The sequence below is a fragment of the Sarcophilus harrisii genome, chromosome X, assembly GCF_902635505.1.
Source record: "Sarcophilus harrisii chromosome X, mSarHar1.11, whole genome shotgun sequence".
In the NCBI taxonomy this organism is placed as follows: domain Eukaryota; kingdom Metazoa; phylum Chordata; class Mammalia; order Dasyuromorphia; family Dasyuridae; genus Sarcophilus; species Sarcophilus harrisii.
The window spans coordinates 72,244,571-72,265,952 of NC_045432.1; the positions used below are offsets into that span (position 1 = coordinate 72,244,571).

Below are 21,382 nucleotides of genomic sequence, written 5' to 3' on the forward strand. Positions count from 1 at the left end.
AAAAAATTAGGCCTCGAGACTTGCTTTGAGTCACAAAGCCATCACCAGAGTGGGCTGCAAAGTCCCCCGTATAGTATGCTATCCCTCGGGCAGGAAGCCTTTGCTCAATCAAGGTTCAAAGTGAATAATCCCCATCATCAACATCAGTTTTGCAAATATTCATCTGCGAATGTGGTTCTAATTTTATGTATTTCATTTGAAATGTCTATTCACACAGATAGGTACTGCCAAGTATTGATATCAGTCTACAAGTGTATGATTTTAATTGAACATGTTCATCACTTGGAAGGCGTTTCTAGAATTCTATTTGATTCTTTTCCTGAGATGCGCCTTTTAGCCCATCATTACATTGTAGATGAATCACTTCCAGGTGCAGATTAGATGGAAGCTCCTGAATTGCACAGTTAAATAGATTTTAAACTGTGGAAATCGCGATCCCCAAACTGCTACTGGAATTATGCTCTGAAAACATAGCCCTAGCAAATTTGGGGAGGGATGGAGATCTGGCTGCTTCTTTTTTCCCTTTTGAAGCGTATATAGCATTACTTGTTGACATTTGTGATCAAACAATATTAGTCGTCATCACATGTACTTTAGTATCCCTTTTGCATACAAGTGCAATTTTACCTCTCAATTTTAGGTTGAATTCATTAAGAAACCTCATCAAGAGCAAAAACTCATTTCCCAAACCATTCAGCATTCAATAACAGAAGATGAGGGTGCTTTTTCTTGATCAGAACAATTTCAACCTTGACTTTGAGCTCCAAAAAATTATAATAAAACTGCTTTTCTTTTTTTTTCTCATTTGGAAATGATGGGTATGTGTCACAGTACGACAATTCACAGGGCACTCAAAACCTCAAGCGTGAAATGTGCCTCTTTAATTTGTAGTGAAGCTGTGAGAGCCCCAGTCAACCACACAGGATCTCTGTTGCAACAATCTGACTCTGTCTGCAACAATCCGGCTCAAAAGCAGCCACAGACGGGATGCAAACAGACCATCATGATCTGTGCTCTAATCAATCTCTATGACACTGAAATTTAATTTTATATAATTTTCCAGGTGCCGTAAAGTTGGATTCTTTTGATGTTTTCAATCATTCTAAAAAGCATTCTTTATGAGATGTGCAAGGGCAGGCAGAAGGCCAGAGCGGGCTAGTCCCCGGGCCTCAGTTTGGCAGCTCCACACTATTCACTTAGTCAATCATCAGCTTCCATGGGTTCGATTCCCATTTCTCCACGGATGGCTCCTCTCAGAGCCGGCTAAAAATCCAGACACACCTCTCTCCCAAGTCTCAGTCTCCCATCATTCTCAAATTGAATGGCCCGTAGATATGTCGTCCAAAACTAAAATCTCTATCCGGCCTCCTTGGGATGCCTCAAATAAGATCCTGCATTTTCCCAAATCTGTGCCTTCCCTGGTTGTTTCCCCCGCTGCCGCCAGAATGCTTTCCCTCCTCCCCTCCACGTCTGCTTCCTTCTGCCTGAGGCCCTTCCTGGTTCCTGCCCCCACTTCCCACTCCACGGGCTTCTTTCCCAAGTATCTTTCTTTCATTTATGCTCTGTTTGAATGTCCAGAGTCGTCCTCATGTCATCTCCTCTTAATTCCTTAAAGGCAGAGCCCATATTTTTGCCTTGCTTTGTAGTCACCGACTTTAACACTGTGCCTGACACATACTGAGCACTTCATGAAAACTTGTTGCCTGCCTAAGAGAAGGTTTCATGCTGCACCCTGGGTTTCCTCACTATCTCCGGGCCCCTGAGCACCACCACCGCTTACAGAAAGTCCCTTGGCTCTCTTGTAGAGGTGAGATGTTCCGTACTGCCCTTGATCACTAGCGGTACCTACAGCTGCACAAATGGCATCCTGCTCGATTCCCGCTGTGACTACAGCTGCGCCAGTGGCTACCACTTGGAAGGCGATCGCAGCCGAATCTGCATGGAGGATGGGCGGTGGAGCGGAGGCGAGCCTGTCTGTGTAGGTAGGCTCCGGTCCCCACAGTTGTCCCACCCCCCAGTGCCGCCTTGACTTGATCCATTCATCCAAAAACCCAGTAGAAATCTCTGCCAACCAGGCAGCCTATTCAGGGGCTGCTATTGCTTCTCCTCATTCCCCTCAGCCCCGCCCTGGGTTAGACTTCTTCCCAAGATGTCTTTGGGCTCCCTGCCTCTTGTACCCACCCAAGATTTGCCTCTCAGGAATGAGAAGGAACTCAGGAGTTGCCATCTGCTTTCTAACCTTGACAGACATAGATCCCCCCAAGATCCGCTGTCCCCACTCCCGTGAGAAGATGGCGGAACCAGAGAAGCTGACTGCCAGGGTTTACTGGGACCCACCTGTGGTGAAAGACTCGGCAGATGGCACTATCACCAGGTAGGTATGGAATAGCAGCTTTCTCCCTCAGCCTCACTTTCACAAAGAATACCCAGACCATGGCAAGAAGGAGACCGAGTTCCCTGATCCTAATCCCCACAGCTCCTTTCCCCTCATGATTATTCTGCTCTGCTCCATCCAGGGTGACTCTGCGGGGACCTGAGCCAGGCTCTCGCTTTCCCGAAGGAGAACACGTAATTCGGTATACTGCCTACGACCGGGCCTACAATCGGGCTAGCTGCAAGTTCATCGTCAAGGTGCAAGGTCAGAAAGGATGCACAAAATCCCCTATCGCTTCCACTCTGTTCCTGCTTTGTAGCTCAGGCATACACGTACCGGGAGAGGCAACACAGACCAGTAGAAAGGGCAGCTAAATTTGGAGTCAGAGGAACCAGGTTTGAAGCCTGGTTGTTAATCACCACCTTGTGACTGATGTCGAGCTATTCACTACTTCTCTGGGCCTCAATTGCCTTGTGTGAATTCTCTCCCTACTCTAGATCTGTGATCATACAATCTTATACCCTCACATATGTGTGCTGTGGAAGAGAACTCCTGCCCTGGAGATGCCCTCCAACAACATCAACCTGCTTCAGAGATTAAAAGGCCCCCATGTACACACATAATTCAGCTACCCAAGTCTAGGCCCCACAAGCCCCGGGCCACTGTCTGGATGTGGATGAGCTCCCATAGTTACTGATCCGATCCTTCATGATGGCTTCAGAAAGGCCACACTGGGGTAGGCCCAGGTCTGTCCAGCCGAGCCTCTGGAGAGACACATTTTAGAAGTCCAAGAGTCTTCTCAGAGATTCGGGGTGCATACCTGAGGTATCCCAAGCTGAGCAATGTGGGGCCATTCTGGGTATTGCCCACTGCTTCACCCTGGTGCTTTCAAGACACCAGCTCTGGGGCTTTCTTGAAGGAATTCAGACACAGAGCTCGAAGGCTACACGTGCCCTCGGCCCATTTCTGGTCACACTCAGAAGTTATCCTAAATGGCAAGCGGCTTTGCCACTGGTTGCTGCCCTTTCCTGTAGCTCTCGGGCTTCCGGCTGCCATTTTATACTGTTTAGAGGTAGAAGAAGCCACCATAGTTTGTCACTGTATTTCCTGGTGATTATTAAAGCTGATTGGCACTTCAGGATTTTGCTGGAATAGCTATGGAGAAGCCGCATAGTCTGCCTCCATCCAGTCACTTATTTTAATGGGAAGTTCTCTCCTTTCTTGCCACCAAGGCCAGCTCAAGTCCCATATTTTTGCAGGAAGTTCCCCCAACTCCTCCAGCCCTCTCCTCTGAAGTCCTACACCCGGCCGTCAATTTATATACCGTCTTTGATTTGTCCCTGTTTTGTTTTTGCGTTTGCTGATTCCACCCTGGGTACCCCAAGGTTTCTCACCTTGGAAAACCCAGCATGGACACTGTCAGGGCCTTACTTTGCTAGAGGAGATCAAGCCTCACTTGAGTTCTTCCTCCACAGTGAGACGCTGCCCTACTCTGAAACCGCCTCAACACGGCTACCTCACCTGCACCTCGGCAGGGGACAACTACGGGGCCATATGCGAATATCAATGTGATGGGGGCTATGAGCGCCAGGGGATCGCCTCTCGAGTCTGCCAGTCTAGCCGACAGTGGTCAGGATCCCAGCCCATCTGTACCGGTGAGTGAGAAGAGGGAAAAGAGAGTGGTCATGTGGAGCGGGCCACCTCGCTTCCAAAGGTCAAGCCCTGAACACAGCTGTAACTGGCAATTTCTACACCCCGGAGGTGGAGAAGAGTGGGATCACCTAGGATATAGTAATTGGGGGGGAACAGAAATATGTCTAAGCTGCTGAAAGGAGATGAAAGACTCCCAGGAAAAGGCCTCTGCTGCCACAGCAGGGGCAAGACAAGCACAGAAGCACAGTCAGGATCATACTGTTGGTGCCGATTCAATTATAATGTTCTCTGCCCTCTGGGTAAAAAGCCCTATCGGTCCCACTCTAGTAACATCTCTGCCCTGATCTAAGATTCAGCAATGAGAGGGTAGTGGGAGGGAAAGAAAGATTTGACGTCCGGTTGCAGGGACCCTGGGTACATGTGCTGCTTCCTACCCTACAAAAGGAGGGGGTGGGGGCAGCTAGATGGCACAATGGATAGATTACCAGGCCTGGAGTCAGAAGGAGCGGAGTTCAAATCTGGCCTCAGACACTTAACACTTTACTAGCTGCATGATCCTGGGCAAGGCCCTTAACCCTAACTGCCTTGCAAAAAAAAAAAAAAAAAAAAAAAAAAAGGAGGGGGTACCTTCAAATACTTTTCTGGGGAGGGGGGAGAAGAAGCTTCCAATGGGGTTTGAAGGAAGGAGTCTAGAACCCAAGAATTTATTCCTTTAATTTGGGAGAGAAGGAAGAAGCAGTAGTCTGAATGGCCATCCCTTCTACTCTAGCCATGAAGATTAACGTCAACGTCAACTCAGCCGCAGCCCTCATGGATCAGTTCTACGAGAAACGGCGGCTCCTCATCGTCTCCTCTCCAGACCCTTCCAATCGATACTACAAAATGCAGATCTCCATGTTACAGGTGAGCGCCTTCCCCTTTCTTCACCTTTCCTAAGCTACCTACTAAGCGACACTCATTCCTTCATGTCCCATCTCTCCGCCTTCCCAACCATCCAGATTATCTTCACTCAGGTTTTCATTCATTTTTGTTGTGCAACTAAAACCCTCAGCTCCCAATCAAGTTTACCTGTGACCACTTTGGCTAAAGACCAAATTGCAGCAGAAGAAAATCTGGGTAATGCAGATTAAATTCAAAAGGGCGTCGTGTCCATTTTTCTCCTGGTGAGTTGTTAAATTTTGGCAACGTGCCACTGCTTAAAGAGATTCTAAACGCTAGTCGTTCTTCTTAGAATTCTTGTACTGGAAACCTATGTTAGTGGCTAGTGTGGGCCCGATACACCGTCAGGAAGCCCTGGGATCAAGTCCTGCCTTGTATACAGACCAGCTGTGTCACTCTGAACAAATCATTTAAGTTCTCTGGGGTCCAGAGAAGGGGTTCTTCAACTTTTTTCACTCATGACACCGGAAACCTCTAGGTATGTGACCTCTAGGCATATGGGTATATCAAATAGATATGCAAAGCAAACATTTGCTGAAAATAAATCATAATTTTGCAAACCCCCCATTCAATAAGGTGATCCCATACGGGGTTCCTACACACAGTTTAAGAAATTTTAGTCTGGTCTAGGCAACTCATGGTTGCCCAGTACCTACTGATTTACATTAGAAAAGGTTTCCAAACCTGGAGCTTCCCCACGGTGCTGAAATCACCACTGATCCAAAACAAGAAAAGAAGATGGTGCTTGTTCTGGTGAGATCACAAGGCTACTGGGCAGCTGGTGCCCCCTTTTGAAGGGTCATAAAGCAAAATATCTTCCCCTCCAAAGCAATGGGAATCAGAACCAGAGTGTCCGAGAGTGGCAGAAATAGCATCATAGATCTGGGAAAAACCTCACAGGTCACCAAGGTCACACAGAGGAAACCCAAGCACGTGGTGGTTAACTTGGCTGAGGTCCCGTAGCAAGTAAGTAGCAAGATTTCAGAGTCAAGATTTCAACCCGGACTTCTGACTTCATTCAAATCAAGCACTCACTTCCACCATTTCCACTGTGTGAATATGGGCCAGGAAAGCAAGAACAAGGTGGCACAACCCCAGGGAAAGGAGTGGCTAAAGACTTTTTCACATGTACCATCAGTACGTACTGGGCTAAGTCAAACTCACGCTGCCCAAGAAGACTGCTAAAGGGGCGAAGGGATTTGGAACAGAGGTCATGAAGAAGAGAGATTTTGGAGAGATGGCAGGCCTGCTGACTAGGCTCTGAGGGTCCTCAGGGCAGTTGAGAAGGGTGGGGGGGCAGAGGTGAGACTGACCAGGGTAGATTTGTAGACAGTGATGGTGCAGGTAGCCATCAGAACAGTTCAGCAATTGAAGCTGAGACCCTAAGGTCAAGACAAAGGACTTTGTTCTTCCACGGATCTAAGAAAAGAACACAGAAATGGGTCATGGAGTCCCCAAAACAGATACCACATAGGCCCAACCTTCTTATTTTGGAGAGGGAATGAAGAAACCCCAGAGATGGCCACAGGGGTGAGAGACCAGAACCCACATGTTAACTCGGCCTTGAACAAGGGAAGGCAGGTGAACTGGCAAGATTTAGAAGAGAAGCCTGCTGACCGGAAAGGCAGTGGGCCTAGATCATGGCCCACTTCCCTAAAATTGTGTCATGCTGAGCAGCTTCAATCAATCACTAAGCATTTATTAAGCACCTACTATGTGTAGGCACTGTGCTATGCAAAATCAGAAAGAAAATCAAAGGTCAATCCCTGAATCAGAACATCTAAGATAAATACAGAGAAAATGGAAGGTAACCTCAGAAGTGGGGGGCACCAGCAACTGGGGGACAGGCCTGGAAAGGCCTCCAGGAGAATGTGGCACTTGAGCCGAAGCTCAGAGAAAAGTCCTAAGGGAACCCAAGAGTTTAAGGCTGGGGGAGAGAGGATGCTAAAGCAAAGACACAGAGATGGAGACGAATCGAGAGATTCGTCTCAGCAATGGCTGAGCTGGGCTGGAGAGGGCCCAGAAGGTAACAGAACCTAAGAAGGTTAGAAAGGGAGGCAGGGCCATGTTATGAAGAGCTTTAAGCACCAAACAAAGGCATTCGGATTTGCCCCCGGAGGTCAGAGGAACCACTGGAGTTCCTCAAACAAGGCTTACACGGTCAGACCCGTGCTGTAAGAAAATCACTTTGGCAACTGAGTGGCCCAGGGGAAGTTGAGGAAAGAAGAGCAACTGAGAAGCTTTTGGGAAGATCCAGGCTAGAAGTGGTAGGGGCCTGAACCGGGGTGATAGCTGTCTGAGAGGAGAGAAGGTGATGAGTATAGAGAGAAGAGAAGAGGGCCCGGGACAGAATATTGGGGGACAACCATACCCCAAGATCCCCATCCATGATGGGCTTATCGACTACTATGAATACACCCTGTCCTCATGCCCACTAGCGCAGTGAAAGGGAGGAAAGTCAGGGATACCAAGAAAAACCTTTGGAGGAAAAGCTCAGCCTTTGGCCCACAGTGGCTATGGAGGCCAACTTGAGGCAGAGCTGGCTGATCCATTCAGGTCATGTGGTGATCCAGACAGCAAGGCACAGATGTGGACAGAGCACACAGAATATACGTGAAGCCCCAAAAAAGAGGAGAAAGGAGACAGAGGGCAGAGATGGGAGATACAAGGGAAGTTGTGCAGCAGGGGTAGAAAAGAACATATACTGATACCCATCAGAGGTAGGAAAGAGTGGCAGGAACCAGCGAGGAAAACTTCCGAGCAAGGGAGGAGAGAGGGTTAGCGTATAGCCACAAATGGCTAAAAGCAAGAGCAACTCAGGGGTTAACCAAAGGGGCTGTGCCCAGGAAATGAGGATGACAATGCGGGTGAGATCCAGGAATTTATAGTTACACAGGAACTTGGAGATCAGCGAGGTCAGTCCTCTGCAAGACAGGCTTGAGGTGGATGGCTTCTCATCCAGGTCTCCATCTCAGAGTCTATTAAGTGTGTGATCAAAAGAGATGGATGGGCCGCTAACAGGGGAAGAGTGAGAGAGAACCGATGGACAGCCCCCCTGCTCTGCTGGCAGCCTTATGGGATGAAGAGAGACCAAGCAGGGCCCCCGGCACATTGAGTGACCCCCCCCCCCGGGACACGGGACAGGCAGGCATGGAGAGCTTGCAATCTGCATCGCTGGAAGGTTACCACAGCTCCACTGACATCATAACAATAGTAACGATAATATTGTTATATAGAATTTGGGGGTTTGCAAAATACTTTCAATATATTATCTTATTTGAGCCTTACAATGGCTTTGCAGGATGGGAGCTATCATGATGCCCATTTTACACATGGGGAAATGAAGGTTCAGACTGTTTAAATGACTTGACCAGAGTGACAAAATAATAAGAACCACAGCGACACTGCAAAGAGCTTTTCACTTGACCAGGGTGACAAAATAATAAGAACCACAACGACACTGCAAAGAGCTTTTCACTTGACCAGGGTGACAAAATAATAAGAACCACAATGACATCGCAAAGAGCTTTTCAAATATCATTTCATTTTATCCTCACTATAACCCGGAGAGGTATGTGCTATTTTTATACCCATTTTATATGTTAGGAAACTGAGGCAGACAGGTGATTCATCCCGGTGCACATGACGAGAAATTGACGGGGACTGGAACTCGGGTTTTCCTGATTACAGGGCCAAAGCTCTATCCCCTGAGCCACCTGGCTGCAGATAACTGAGGCCAGATTTAAACCATGATCTTCCCAGACCTAAATCCAGCCTCTCCCAGTCTAAGAGCCAGACAGTGGCGTTAAATCGAAGGAGACCAGTAACTATTTTACCTGTTCCCTATGTTACAGCCTGAGACTCTCCCACTTGGCAGCTGGTTTTTGTGCGTCAGCAAACAGTGTGTATGCTGTGTAGGGAAAGGATAGCGCAGGGAGGGCCAAAAGACTCAGCTACCATTCGCAAGGGTGTAGTCTTTGGCAGAGAATGATGGCCTCCTTCACCTGAACCACCCTGTTGTGGAGGGGGCAAAGAGGCGGAGCTAAAGGAATATTCCCCAGCAGTCCAGCCCCAAAGGAGCTTCTTGTTTGGGGGCAGTCCCGGACACTTTTCATCCTACCTGTCTCCTTTCTAGCAATCCACCTGCGGGCTGGATCTTCGACACGTGACCATCATCGAGCTCGTGGGCCAGCCTCCTCAGGAGGTGGGACGCATCCGGGAGCAGCAGTTGTCGGCGGGCATCATAGAGGAGCTCAGGTACGGGTTGGGGAGGCTGAGAAAGACACAGGTGAGGCTGGTGAGAATAGGGATTGTGGGAGAGATTCCCTTTATGTGCTTTGTGAGACCAGGGGTCGAGCCTCAATCCTACTGGCTCAGGGACTCGGATGTTTTGCTGTATCTATAAAGGAGTCATCATCCACTGAAGGCTCAGTGACACCCATAATCCTCTGAGAGAGGCAGGAGGTGAACATAGGCTCTTTTCCTCTTAACAGCATCCTTATCATGACACTGACTTCATGGAGATTACCGGCTACCCTAAAAATCTCTCGGTTAAGGAGCTTGTCCCCAAGGATCTATTCTTAATGGGGCAGAAAAACCAACTGAGGTAGAAAGTGGGAAATAAAAAAAATAATAATAATAGCTAGGATTTGTATAGTGTTTTAAGTTTTGCAAAGCACTCTACAAATTATCTCATTTCATCCCCACAACAACTCTGAGAGGTAGGTCTTAATATTGCCTCCATTTTGACAGATGAGGAAACTGAGGCAGACAAAGGCCAAGCGCCTGGCCGGGGGTCACGCTGCTAGAGAGTATCTGAGGTTGGATCTGAATTCAGGTCCTACTGACTCCAGGTCCAGTGTTCTATCCACTGGGTCTCCTAGCTGCTCCACAGACAATGGCGCTGCCATCATTGAAGTGACCTAGGACAGGAGGGCCTTGAGAGGACTGAGGATAGCTTGGTAGTGATAACAGGGGCTAACCAGGGGGGAGAGGGCAGAGCTTGGAAGCAGCAGGGCAGCCTCCAAACAGAACTCTGGCTTTGGACTTCCCCGTTTCTCTTGAGAGCACCCCCTAGCTTTCCAGCTTCCCACAGCTTCACTTCAGAGAGTTCCCCAACTTGGCTTTTTCCCTCACCCCTCCATATCCCAACAACTGACAGGTCTGGGCAATTGTCTCAGAGCTGTCCCCTTCTCCATTCACACGGCTACTGTCCCAGTAGAGGCCCTAACTGACCACATCAGTCCCCTCTCTGAGGAGTTCTGCAGTTCCTCATGATCCCCAGAACAACATGGAATCTCCTTAACCGAGCATGGCTAGTTCCCTCACACCCAGCCTACTCTTATCTGCCTGATCTTGCCCCAGAGTGCGGTTCCCTGAACTCCTCCCTTTGGCCTCCAAGCCTTGGAGCTGTCCTAGGTGCTTGAAAACAACTCTCTCCTCCCTCGGCCCTTTTAGAGGGGCCGGCGTGGTTTAGACGGGGGAAAAGTGCTTGGACCCCCCTATCAGGAAGACTCGGGTTCAAATAGTGCCTTCGAAGCTTATTATCCGGGTAACTTCACCTTGGGGACGTTCACGCTAAAATGAAGGCAGGAGTAATAAGGGAAGGAGAAGACACGGGTCGAGCCCTGCTCCTTAACAACAAAGACTTGGCAGCAGATGCCTTATCTGCCCCAGCCCTGGCCCAGGGCGCCTTTGCTCCGGGCCTCCAGTTCATTGAGTGATTCGTGCATAACTTCACGTGGGGGGGGGGGGGCCAGAGGGGGGGGGGAGCATCCGGGGCACTAGACACGGCCAAGGCCTCCTTGCCCGTCCGCGTCCCCCACAGAGTGCCCCTGCCTACGTAGCCAGATTCTCGCCCCCCCCCCACCCCTACCCTGTGTCTCGTCACAGAAGCGCCGCGGACGCTTAGGCGACGGGAGGGGGCTGCAGGAGCGGGCCGGCCTCCGGCGCTCTCCCACAGAAACCGCCCGCGCAGCAGGCAGCGAGCCGCGGAAAGGCCCCGGCCCGGCGGGCTCCCGGAAGGCCCGGGCGGTTGCGGCGGTGGCGGCGGTGGCGGCGGCGGCGGCGGCGGCGACCGGGGCGGCGGCGGCGGCCCACCCCGCCCCCGGCTTTTGGCCACCTCACGGACGACCCTGACGCCCTCCCCTCTCGACCCGTAGCTACGGCCCCGCAGCCTTGAGAGCTTCCCGCGGGCGCGCGCCTGCCGAGCGGCCCCGAGGAAGCCCGAGGCCGGAGCCGAGCGGGCGGCTCCTCCCACCAGCCCGGGAGCGCGTGCGGAGGTGGCCACCATCTTGGCGCTAGGGCCAAGGCCTGCCTTCGCCGACATAGCAGACGGGTGACGTCACAGCCGGCGAGCGCGGCCCCGGTCCCGCCCCGCCCCCTCCGCCACAGTCTCTCTCTCTCTCTCTCTCAACTCTCTCCCCCCCCTCCCCACCCCCCGCCCCCTCGGCGGCCCCGGCTCGCTCCCTCCTCTCCGACCCACCTTCCCTCGGGCTCGGCGCGTTCGGCCGGCGCGCCCCCGCTTCCCCCGGCGCCGCCGGCTCCCCTTCCCCCTCCGGGGGCCCGCCCCGGCCCTCGCCCCGCCCCCGGCCGCCCGCGTGCCCCAGGGCGCTCGAGGCTCGCCTGACTGACAGCCGGAGGGGAGGCGGCGACGCCGGCCGCGAGCGAGCGGGGGGATGCCTACCAACTGCGCCGCGGCCGGCTGCCCGGCCATCTACAACAAGCACGTCAACATCAGCTTTCACCGCTTCCCGCAGGAGCCCAAACGGCGCCGCGAGTGGGTCCGCCTCCTGCGGCGGGACAACTTCGTGCCGGGCAAGCACGCCTTCCTGTGCTCCCGCCACTTCGAGGCCTCCTGCTTCGACCTGACAGGCCAGACGCGCCGCCTCCGGGCCGACGCCGTGCCCACCCTCTTCGATTTCGGCCGCGCGCGTCTCAAGGGGCCGGCCCGGACGGAGGGCAGAGGCCGCGGCACGGCGGCCGAGCAGCAAGAGCCGGAGCGGCCCCAGCAGCAAGAGCCCGAGCGGCCCGAGCAGCAAGAGCCCGAGCGGCCCCAGCAGCAGCCCGAGGCCGAAGTGGACGACGACGAACCCCAGCTAGAGCCGGAGGCCGCCGCAGCGGCCGGGGCCCAAGAAGACGAGGACGAAGCCAACGAGGAGGAGGAGGAGGAGGGGGAGAGGGAGAGGGAGGGGGGAGAGGAAGACGGCGGGGGCCAGGAGAATGGCGAGGAGGAGGAGGAGGAAGAGGAGGAGGAGGAGGAAGACGACGACGAGGAGGAGGAGGAGGAGGAGGAAGAGGAAGAAGAGGCCCACATCGAATTGGAGATCGACGACGTGATCGAGATCGAGGCCGAGCCGGAGTCCCCGGAGCCCGCCGGGCCCCCCCCCTCCTCCCCCGGCCCGCCCCCCTCCCCGGCCTCCTCCGGCGGACGGCGCTCCCGTCGTGGGCTGGCAGCAGGTCCTTCAGGACCACAGCTACGCCTTCCGCAGCCCCGCCGAGGCCAAGAGGCGCATCATCCGGCTGGAGAAAGAGATCGCCTGCCTGCGGAGGCGCATTCGGGAGAGCATGGCCAAGGACCCCCTGCCCGGGGGCCCGCCCCAGCCCTGAGGCCGCCTCGGGAGCGAAGGGGGGGCCCGGGGCGGCCGGCGGGCCCCGGCCCCGGCAGCCATCGTGGGCCTGGCGCAGCCTCCGCCGCCCGCCCGCCTCCGCCCCCGCCGCCCGCCGCCGCCGCCCGCCGACATCGCCATCGCCCCCGCCCCCGGCCGCCGGCTAGCGCCCCGCCCCGCCGTAGCCGGCCCCGCCCTGGCTGGCTGCCGGGACCCACACCTCCTCGCCGCCTCTCGGGGCGCCCTCTATCACCTGCCATCCTCCATCTTCCATCCTCCCTTCCTTACTGGACAGTTCCTGTTTTCAAGCAAGTCCCGCTTCAAGTTGCATTGTGTCCGCATTGTTTACCAAAGACTTTTCCAGCCACCCCATTGGCTTGGGCGTCCCAGCCAGCTGCCTTACCTGCCATCTGCCCGAACTCGGGGTCTTCACTGAGAGGGCCGACTCCCCTAGAAAGGCCGACAAGGTTATTTACGGATGGGTTTTTGTAAAAAAAGGATCTGCTTGGAAAGGGCCAGCCTGCGCCAGGTAATATGCTTGCAAACATTTTTCCTTTCCTTTCTCCTAGGGGCAGGAGGGGCCGGAGGAGACGGCATTTGGCCCTAGACTGGGAATCCGGTCTGGGTTCAAATTCTGCCTTGAGCCTCAGTCTCCCCGGGTGGAAAATGAGGCCAGGGAGTTCTAGAAAATAGAATCTTGCTAATGGCTCAGATTGAGGTCATGGCTTCTGAAGCAGCCCCGCCCCCCTCCTCCCAGGCAGCTCTGGCACTCCATTAAAATGAAATGACAAAACCTGGGTAAGGGAAGAGGGAGTTGACCCAGTGGGATTTTGTAGCACCAGAGAAATCAAATGGCTGATTCTGTGGTTTAAAAAAAAAAAAAAAAAAAAAAAAAGGATTTTTGCTTTGGGTTTGTTTCTTGACAGCACTAGTGTCTGGCTAAGTATTTGCAATTGGGACATGGGGGGAAGGAGTATGGTTATTAACCTGAGGGCTCCTTTAGGCCTCCCTTGGTCTGAATGGGGCAGTGACACTTTGCATCCAAATATAATGATTTTCTATCTTGTGAGCACAGATCTGGCAGCCTGCCTTCTCTCTGAGGAAGGGATTCATGAACACTTGTTGGACTAGAGAGAGATGTGATCCAGTGGGTTAACGTCCGGGTTCTTGAGCCGGGGAAGGCCCGCTGATTTAGATAGTGGGATGGAGACGCAGGATGCTGAGGGCGGCTGGCTGCAGAGGCCTAGGTCTGCTCACATTCTGTGCTCTTTTTTTTTTTTTTCTTCCAGGCAATTTCAGCACCTCACCAGATCCTACTTCAACATGGTGCTAATTGACAAGCTGGGTCTGGACCGAGAGCGTTACGTGGAACCCGTGACCCCCGAGGAAATCTTCACTTTTATCGATGACTACCTTCTGAGCAACCAGGAGCTAGAGCATCGCCGCAAGCAGCGAGATGTATGTGAATAAATGCCAGGGGACAGGATGTGCGTGAGGCACCCTGGCTCGAGAACTCTAGACCCCCGAAAATAGATAGGAAGCTTGTTCTATTGGGGTGAGATAGGGGCCGTCTTAAAAGATGTCCTAAGAACAGGGCAGGGGGCTAGTCACCGACACGTGGAAAACCATGCGGCACCCCCGGGGAGGTGTGTGGGGGATCTGGGGTGGGGTGGGTGGAGTCACTTAGATCCGTCAGGTTCCGGCACTGGCAAACTTTGGGGGGCAGCGACGGAGCGCAAGGAATTAGGGGATTCCAAAGAATATTGGATCCCTCGGCAATGGCTAGGGGCAGCCTTCTTTCCTCTGCCACCCCTCCCCTCAACCTCCAGGCTCTCAGAAGTTCATCAATCCCTATGTTCATTCGCCAACAGAATATGTGTTTTAAACGGTTCCCTTTCCCAGATACTACAACCGAAGGCAACACCATCAGCAAAATCTTCCCTTCAAATGGTCTCGGGGAGGGGAGGGAGGGAAAGGGAGGGGAGGAGAGGGAAGGGGAGGGCAAAGCAGGGGAGGGGAGGGGAGGGGAGGGAGGGCGAGGGGAGGGTGAGGGGGGAAGGGAGGGAAGGGGAGGGGAGGGCAAGGGAGGGAGGGTGTGTACAGCACTGATTTGCCAGTCCTTGAGTTTTCCTTTCCAATGCTTCTCTCTTTGCCTTATCCTAAAAACTCAGTATCCTCTCAGTTCATCTCACTGTCCTGGTCTCTCCCGGCGGCTTGCTGCTCAGCGGTGGAGCTAGTCTCCCTGGCTTCTGGCAGCACCCCCTCCTCTCCTCCTCCCACCCCCCCACAGTTGATGTACAGCAAGCTTCAGCTTCTCTTCCAGCTGCTCCCACCAAGGGCCCCTGTAACTGTTCTACTCAGATATCGTGTCACTTTTTCAAGTTAGATCAGATCCAGTGTGGGTCGGGGCTCAGAACCGTACAGTCAGGCTGCGAGAAGCAGAAATGAGGGAGGGCTGGGGGAATCGAGACCTTTCTCCCTGCCCCTGGTACATACTGCCATCGTTTCGACTTCAGCTCTAGTCACCGAGGCTGGGTGGGGTGTCCCTCCCCTATCGCCGCTCAGACCCTTTACCTAATCGTTCTCCCGGCTCAAAGCCCAATATTATTACCCACCAGGAGCCTTCGCCTTCAGTGCCCTTGTTTGACTCGAAGGGGCACCCGAAGGGAATCCGTCAGCCAAGCCGAGACCCTGCTTGTCAGACAAAGCGGAGGAAGCCCGGCTTTCCACGCAGATCCGTGTCCCGAGGTGGCCTTAGGGAGCAGGGGGAAGTTAAACGTGATTTTTCTCTTAGGATATTTATTACTCAGAGCAGGGCCCTGGAGTATGACTGACCCAAAAAGCATACAGATGAGGTGGGGAAAAGTCAAATTCTGGTCTTTGCCTAAGGGGCAGGGAAGCACCCAGCTCCTTGCCCTAAGCCAAGAAAGCAGAAAGTACTACTTACTTCCACAAGAGTTTTAGGAGAAACCTTATTTGAAGACCCAGCAAAGCTTTAAAAAAAAAAAAAAAGAAAGAAATCTTAGCCAAGTTACGTGGCTACTGGGTGGATTGGGACAGGGGGAGAGGCTTGGGAGAAAGCTTAAAAGGTCAGAGCAGAAGCACCAGCTCAGTGAGAAGCGGGCAGGTTCTGCCTCAGGATGCAAAGTGCGAGGGAGCTGCACATGGAAAACCTCCAGCAAGACTGGACCTTCCAGTTTTGAAGGTCAGGGTCAAACAGCGAGCAAGAGCAACACCTTTGCCTATGGCAGAGCTCTGTTTCACTTGGCAGACCGGAGCCAGCCAGCACGTCTTAAGTCCCAGAAGCTAGATAGCATAACAGGACTGAGAAACTTAGGGCCAAGTCCCACCCAGTAGCCCGTTGATCAAAGCCACTTTCCAGGGGTGGTTCCCTCATCGTGATTTACAGGCCCGAGCCTTACTCTTCCCCGAGGAGGAAAAGGTGTTTGTCACAGAACGTAGGGCCCGCTCGCAGGCAGTGGTTATTACCCCCAGAAGGTCGCCTCAGTTTGGCCGAGAGGTGATCATCGGATTCTCTCTCGAAAGAAACGCCACCCAAATGCATTAAACAATCCCCGGTTTTCTCTGGTGGGAAGCCACGGGGTCCAAAGCAGCTCTCTTTCCAAAGATACCATTATTGTCATCAGCTACTTCACATGGGACCGTTGGATTTAAGGTTCTCAGTGCTTTTGTCCTACAAACTTACCGAGTGGGAAACGCAGATCCCAATTTGACCCTAGTGGAAAAGGAGGTACCGAGTCATTAAGTGATATATGCCCACACCTACAGTATGACCAAATTGGGGAGCTAGAATTTAAACATAGGTCTCCTGACCTCAGTGCTTTCTGCTCCTCCTGGCTGGCTCTCTGAGATGGCAACCCGGAGCCAGGCCTAGAACCAAGTCATAACCCTAGCCCTATCTTCATGCACACTCAATATCAATTTATGTCATACACAGACATCTAAGTGAAGAAATTGACTGGATCGTATTGGAAACCTTTGGCTTGTTTGACTTTGTATATTAAAGAGTCTTTTAAGATGTTCAAGTTGACTCATCCCTTCATTATCGAATCGTGTCGTCCCCGTCCCCCGACCACGGTGGCTTTGTTTGGGTACAAGGGTCCTTCGTTGTGTGGGCCACATGAGGGTGTGTGCTGTTCCTCTCCAAGTGGAGAGAACCCCCGTGAACCGGCAGGGTGAAAGGGAAAGAACCAGCCCACATCTCCTAGAGAACTCTGGGTAGGATGACCCACAGAACGGCACGATCCTCAGATCTAGCGGACCCTCACTAACCCTCCCCTTGCCTCAAGCCCTGGCCATCCTGCCGAGAACAGTGACGGCCACGGCACGCCACTCAGGAGAGGAGAGCCAGTGGCTCCCTTTAGGGAAGGATGGAGAGACACTCGCATCATGATGATGGGGATCAGTGGGCGTGTCAGCATAGAGTTGCAAGATCCCTCCAGCCCCCAGACTCTGTGATTTACTGAAACACAGCAGAGCGGCGGTAAGGGGGCTGCTGTTTCATAGAGAAAGGGCTCAGGGGGGCGCGTGCTCCTGGAGACGACAGGGGTGTCAAAGCCCCCAGTTGGGACCGCGAGAACCAACAAAGACAAAGAGCAGGCAAGTAAGAAAGCTTTATTGAAACAAGAGAACATTTTAAAGTAGCAAACAGTAACACAACACATTCTAGCCAGGGCTCTCCCCCTTACTCTAGGAAACCAAACCCACAAAGCCAGATGCGACCTCATCCGATTCCTCCCCACAGCAGGCACGGGCACAGGCGAGAGCGGCTGGTGGAGCTTGCTCCAGAGTGGCTTTCCTCTCCAGCGTAGCTCCTTCTACACACAACTTGATAGATAAGCGAGTGCTTTGGTAATGGACAGGGGGCTGGGGGGTGGGAGGGATGACATCTTGTCAGCACAAAGCAGGCTGAGTAAGCCTTGGAGAATTCATTTCCAGTCACCGAACCCATACCCAGGCTCCCTTGCAGAACACTCTGGGGTTAGGGTTCTAGGTGAAATACAAGGCCCGGGCTCGCTTTAAGAATCACCACGTCCACTGCTGGGCAGTGGGGGCACTAGGGGCTCTCTTCTACCTGCTCCGTTTGCATGAAAGCTCAGAATGAGCATGCGTGCGTGCTCGTGTGTGTACACGTGTGTGTGAGTGTGTGTGTATACATGGAGGGGGGACGTGGTCCCGAGTCACAGAATTCTGGGGCACTGTTTAAGCTTCTATTTAGGAGAACAGAATATGCCGGCTGTGTTCAAGACGACCGGCTTACAGGCTCTGGATCCTAAAAGGCCGGCTTCAAAACCCAGAGCCACTCGGGGTGGCGAGGGCACGAGGCCCCCCGGCTTGTCCCGTATCTGGCTATCTCCCTATCTTCTATCATCCTCCATGCCCCAAAGAGACTCCCTGCTCCTGCCTCGCCCCCATGTGGGTGGAAGGCCCAACTTTCCCTGGAGACCCAAGTTGGGTGCTCACTCATTCACAAAGCCTTCCCTGAGCCCCGAGCTGGAGGTCCGCTCCGCCTTTAAGCCGTTCTCCCAGATAGCTCTCATTCAGCCCATGCCATCTCCCCCCGCTTAAGATGGCTAACTTCTTGATCCCGGGGTCTCCGACGAAAACTTACATCCCAGGTCCCCAGCAGGGCCTTATGTGCTAAGGAGAGAATTGGACCACCACTGACAAAGGCTTCTGAGATACCCAGAGAGGAAACCGGACACTGGACTAGAGTTTGGAGGGCTGGGCGGGAATCAAATTCAAGGGAACAGCTTTAAAGGGAAGAGAGGCAATGAGTGCCCCCCTCAAAAACAGCCTCCTGTCGGACTAGAAGAGGAGCTGAAAACACACAGAGAGGCCCAGCAGCCTTAGTGCGGACTGGGGAGGGGGTCCCTTCGTCCCCCCTGTCTCCCAAAGAGATGAGCTTGATGCCCTTGGGCTCACTCCTTCCACCTTTTCCTGCTCCATCATCCTTGAGAAAGAGGTCCAAGCACCACAGAACCCACAGAAACAGGGGCAAAGCTAAGGCCCAAGAGGCCATGAATCCAGGAGCAGGTAGAGAGGCTGAAAAACTTGGTTTCAAGCTCTCGGACACTACATTTAACCCTTAGCCAAAACAAATGGGTCAGGATGGAATCTGCAGGGAGAAAAACAGACGAGGTCAGACTAAACACAAGCACAAACACTGACCAGAATAAGCCCAAAGCACTGGGCTGGCTTTCAGAGGCGACAACGATCCCCCTTCGCTGTAGGACGGCGAGCTACGCAGAGAACACAGCTGTATACACACGTGCACAGGAACACACACACATACACACACACACACACACACACACACACACACACACACGCACGAGTGTGCGTCTGCATGGGAGCGAGGCAGTACGAATACCGGCCCCGCTTCCCATAGCTCGGCCCGCCTGGTGCTCCTGCAGCTCCAGGGCCAGCCACAGCTCAGGATCCCAGCTTCTGCCTGGCCATGGTGGGACGCAGTGGCAGGGTCCCTTCTGCCCAGGAGCCCGGGTACTGACGCATCTTCTGCCACAGACTCACTTCTTCGCCAGCAGAGTCCATCCACTCAACCATCTCCCCATTGCTGATGCCTGAGAAGAGAGACAGGCCCGGTGTGAGGCCCCACCCCACCCCTGGGGGGCCCGGAGAGAGAGAGGCCCTCTTACTAGACACCAATAGGGACGGTTACCTGGAGTGGGCAAAGAGAGCGCGTCTGTGCTTTCAGCTCAGGAGAAAGGGACTCCCAAACTGACATCAGGACTCTGAGGCCCACTGCAAAACGGGAGGCTAGCCGTGCCCCGCCTCGGCCACACAGCAGCCACGTGGTCACGGGCAAATCACAGTGTCCGAGTGTGCCGGACTCTACGACTATAGATCAACTGCCAACCTGCCTCAATGGACAGTTTTTACGGCAGGGAATCCCCCATTCCAGTGCAACTCGGCAGAAAAACTAAGCCAAAGCAAACAAAATGAGCCACAGACACTTTACGCCCCAAGCACAGCTCTCCTACGAGGGCCAGCTTGGCTCAAGGGCAAGAATTCCCCCCTGCTCTAAGCTGAGGATTCTGGGGCCAGATGGGAAGAAGCTGGAGGCACAGTTATTACTGCTCAAGTATAGCAGAGATTCAGCTTACCCTTCCCATAAGCCTCTCCTGACCCTTTGACCCCTGGGGAAAAAAATCATAGGAAAGAGAGAGAGCAGGAACCCAAGCTGAGGAAGGAAGTCTCTAAAGCCATCCCGTATATGGACATCGGTCTTTGGAAAGTGCAAAAGGTTGGGGGGGGGCAGAGGTGGGGGGCACAGTGAGCTTACCAGTACCCACACCCAGCCTGATCCCTCCCAGGAAATCATTGCTGGCCAAGGGCTCCCGGTCCCACACGGTCAGCTCCAGGCACACGTGCTGCAGGTCCTCGGGCTTTACTCCATAGTAAACAAAGGTGTGATTGTAGTGGGGGTTCAAGCTCTTCTTCACTACCGGAGTTTTGCGTTTGCTGGCCTTGTTCCTCATGGGAAGGAGGTATCTGAACAACGAGAAGGGGAGTGAGAGGGGGAAACGGCCACTATCTCCAAGCTGGCTATACTAAGCCAAGGTTCTCTTGCCCGCTGGTCCAGCCTGAAAAGTGGCGCCCCCTTCTGGTGGAGCCCAAAATAACGATGACAAGGTCGATTATCCACCGTCCGATTCCACTCTGCGAGGATCCTGTGGCCCAAATCCAAGCTGAACAGAGTCTCAAGAGAGGAGCTCAATGCAATGAAACCCCTCCTCCATTTCCCCAGATAAAGGCCAGGGGAAACCAAGCAGGGGCTCATGGTCAAGGAGCAAGTGGAATTCCAGGGAACGTCTTCTCTCAACCTTCTCAACCTGCCCCTAGTCGGGGCAAATTTGCCTGAAGACTCACCCTTTGACAAAGCTGTCTGAGGTGCCTCCAGATTTGGCAGCGGTCAGGTTCTTGGCTTCTTTGATCCACACGTGGAGCTCTCCTCCATTTCCACCTTTGCCTAGAAAGAAGACTAGCCACAGTGAGCATGCTCTCTAGCAGCCAGCAGCGGCCACGATGGCCACAACTGAACCAAAATCAGATTCGGTTTGGAGCAACGGGCATTTTCATAGGCAGGACAAGGACTCCCTGCTAGGAAGAAGATCCAGGAAACTCTGCCCAAGGTACCGAGGCAGATAAGGCCTGGAGTCTGCTTAGATGACCAAAATGCTCCAACACTTGCCAGCCTAGTCTCTCCCGGGAGGTCTAGTAGCTCCCCTGTACCAGGATCATCCCTCCCCTGAACCTCCCCTCCAAGAGGCCAGGCAAATCTCAAGCAAGGCACTCGTTGTTCCGGCCCGGACTGAGAACAACAGCTTCAGAGGACACTTACCTTTTTTGTGGTCTCCAGCAACAAGCAGTTTGGAGGCCGGGATATACTTGAGTGAAACCACCAACTCGCCCTTCTGTGGCAGGATGCTAGCCAGGGTCTCGGCACTGATCTGAAATGCAAGGAAGTCTCCCAAGTCACTCGGGACTCAGCGGATGATGCTTCAGTGCAGCCGGGAGCTACTTATCGCTGTACGGGAACATCCTTCAACAACCTGCTTTAGGCGGCGGTCACAAATGTTCTTTAGAGAAAGCAGTCACAGTAAGCAAGGGCCCTTCCACTTTGCCCACCACCCATGCTGCCATGGGCCAGATTCTGAACAGTTCAATTTGGTTTAATCCGACCAACATTCATTCAGGGAGTATGGTGGAAAGGAAATCGGACAACTGGAGATCGTATACCAGCTCTGTTACTTGTTACCCATGT

General features: G+C 53.4%; 2 protein-coding genes across 4 annotated transcripts in view; one reads left to right on the forward strand and one right to left on the reverse strand.

The window, feature by feature from the left end:
- SRPX2 (sushi repeat containing protein X-linked 2) overlaps positions 1-14,585 on the forward strand; it is a 36,792-nt gene extending 22,207 nt beyond the window's left edge. The window contains exons 5-11 of the mRNA XM_023507273.2: positions 1,806-1,982; positions 2,248-2,374; positions 2,517-2,638; positions 3,850-4,029; positions 4,797-4,930; positions 9,102-9,223; positions 13,863-14,585. Of these exons, the coding sequence (XP_023363041.1) occupies positions 1,806-1,982; positions 2,248-2,374; positions 2,517-2,638; positions 3,850-4,029; positions 4,797-4,930; positions 9,102-9,223; positions 13,863-14,043 (1,043 nt within the window). The 3' untranslated portion in view covers positions 14,044-14,585. The remainder of the gene's footprint in view (positions 1-1,805; positions 1,983-2,247; positions 2,375-2,516; positions 2,639-3,849; positions 4,030-4,796; positions 4,931-9,101; positions 9,224-13,862) is intronic.
- Positions 14,586-17,193: 2,608 nt separating this feature from the next.
- Positions 17,194-21,382, reverse strand: part of SYTL4 (synaptotagmin like 4) — a 53,457-nt gene continuing 49,268 nt past the window's right edge. For all 3 annotated transcript variants that reach the window (XM_031944919.1, XM_031944920.1, XM_031944918.1), the window contains 4 exons: positions 20,960-21,068; positions 20,488-20,587; positions 19,901-20,109; positions 17,194-19,178 (listed from right to left, as the gene is read on the reverse strand). In XM_031944919.1, the coding sequence (XP_031800779.1) occupies positions 19,030-19,178; positions 19,901-20,109; positions 20,488-20,587; positions 20,960-21,068 (567 nt within the window). In that variant the 3' untranslated portion in view covers positions 17,194-19,029. The remainder of the gene's footprint in view (positions 19,179-19,900; positions 20,110-20,487; positions 20,588-20,959; positions 21,069-21,382) is intronic.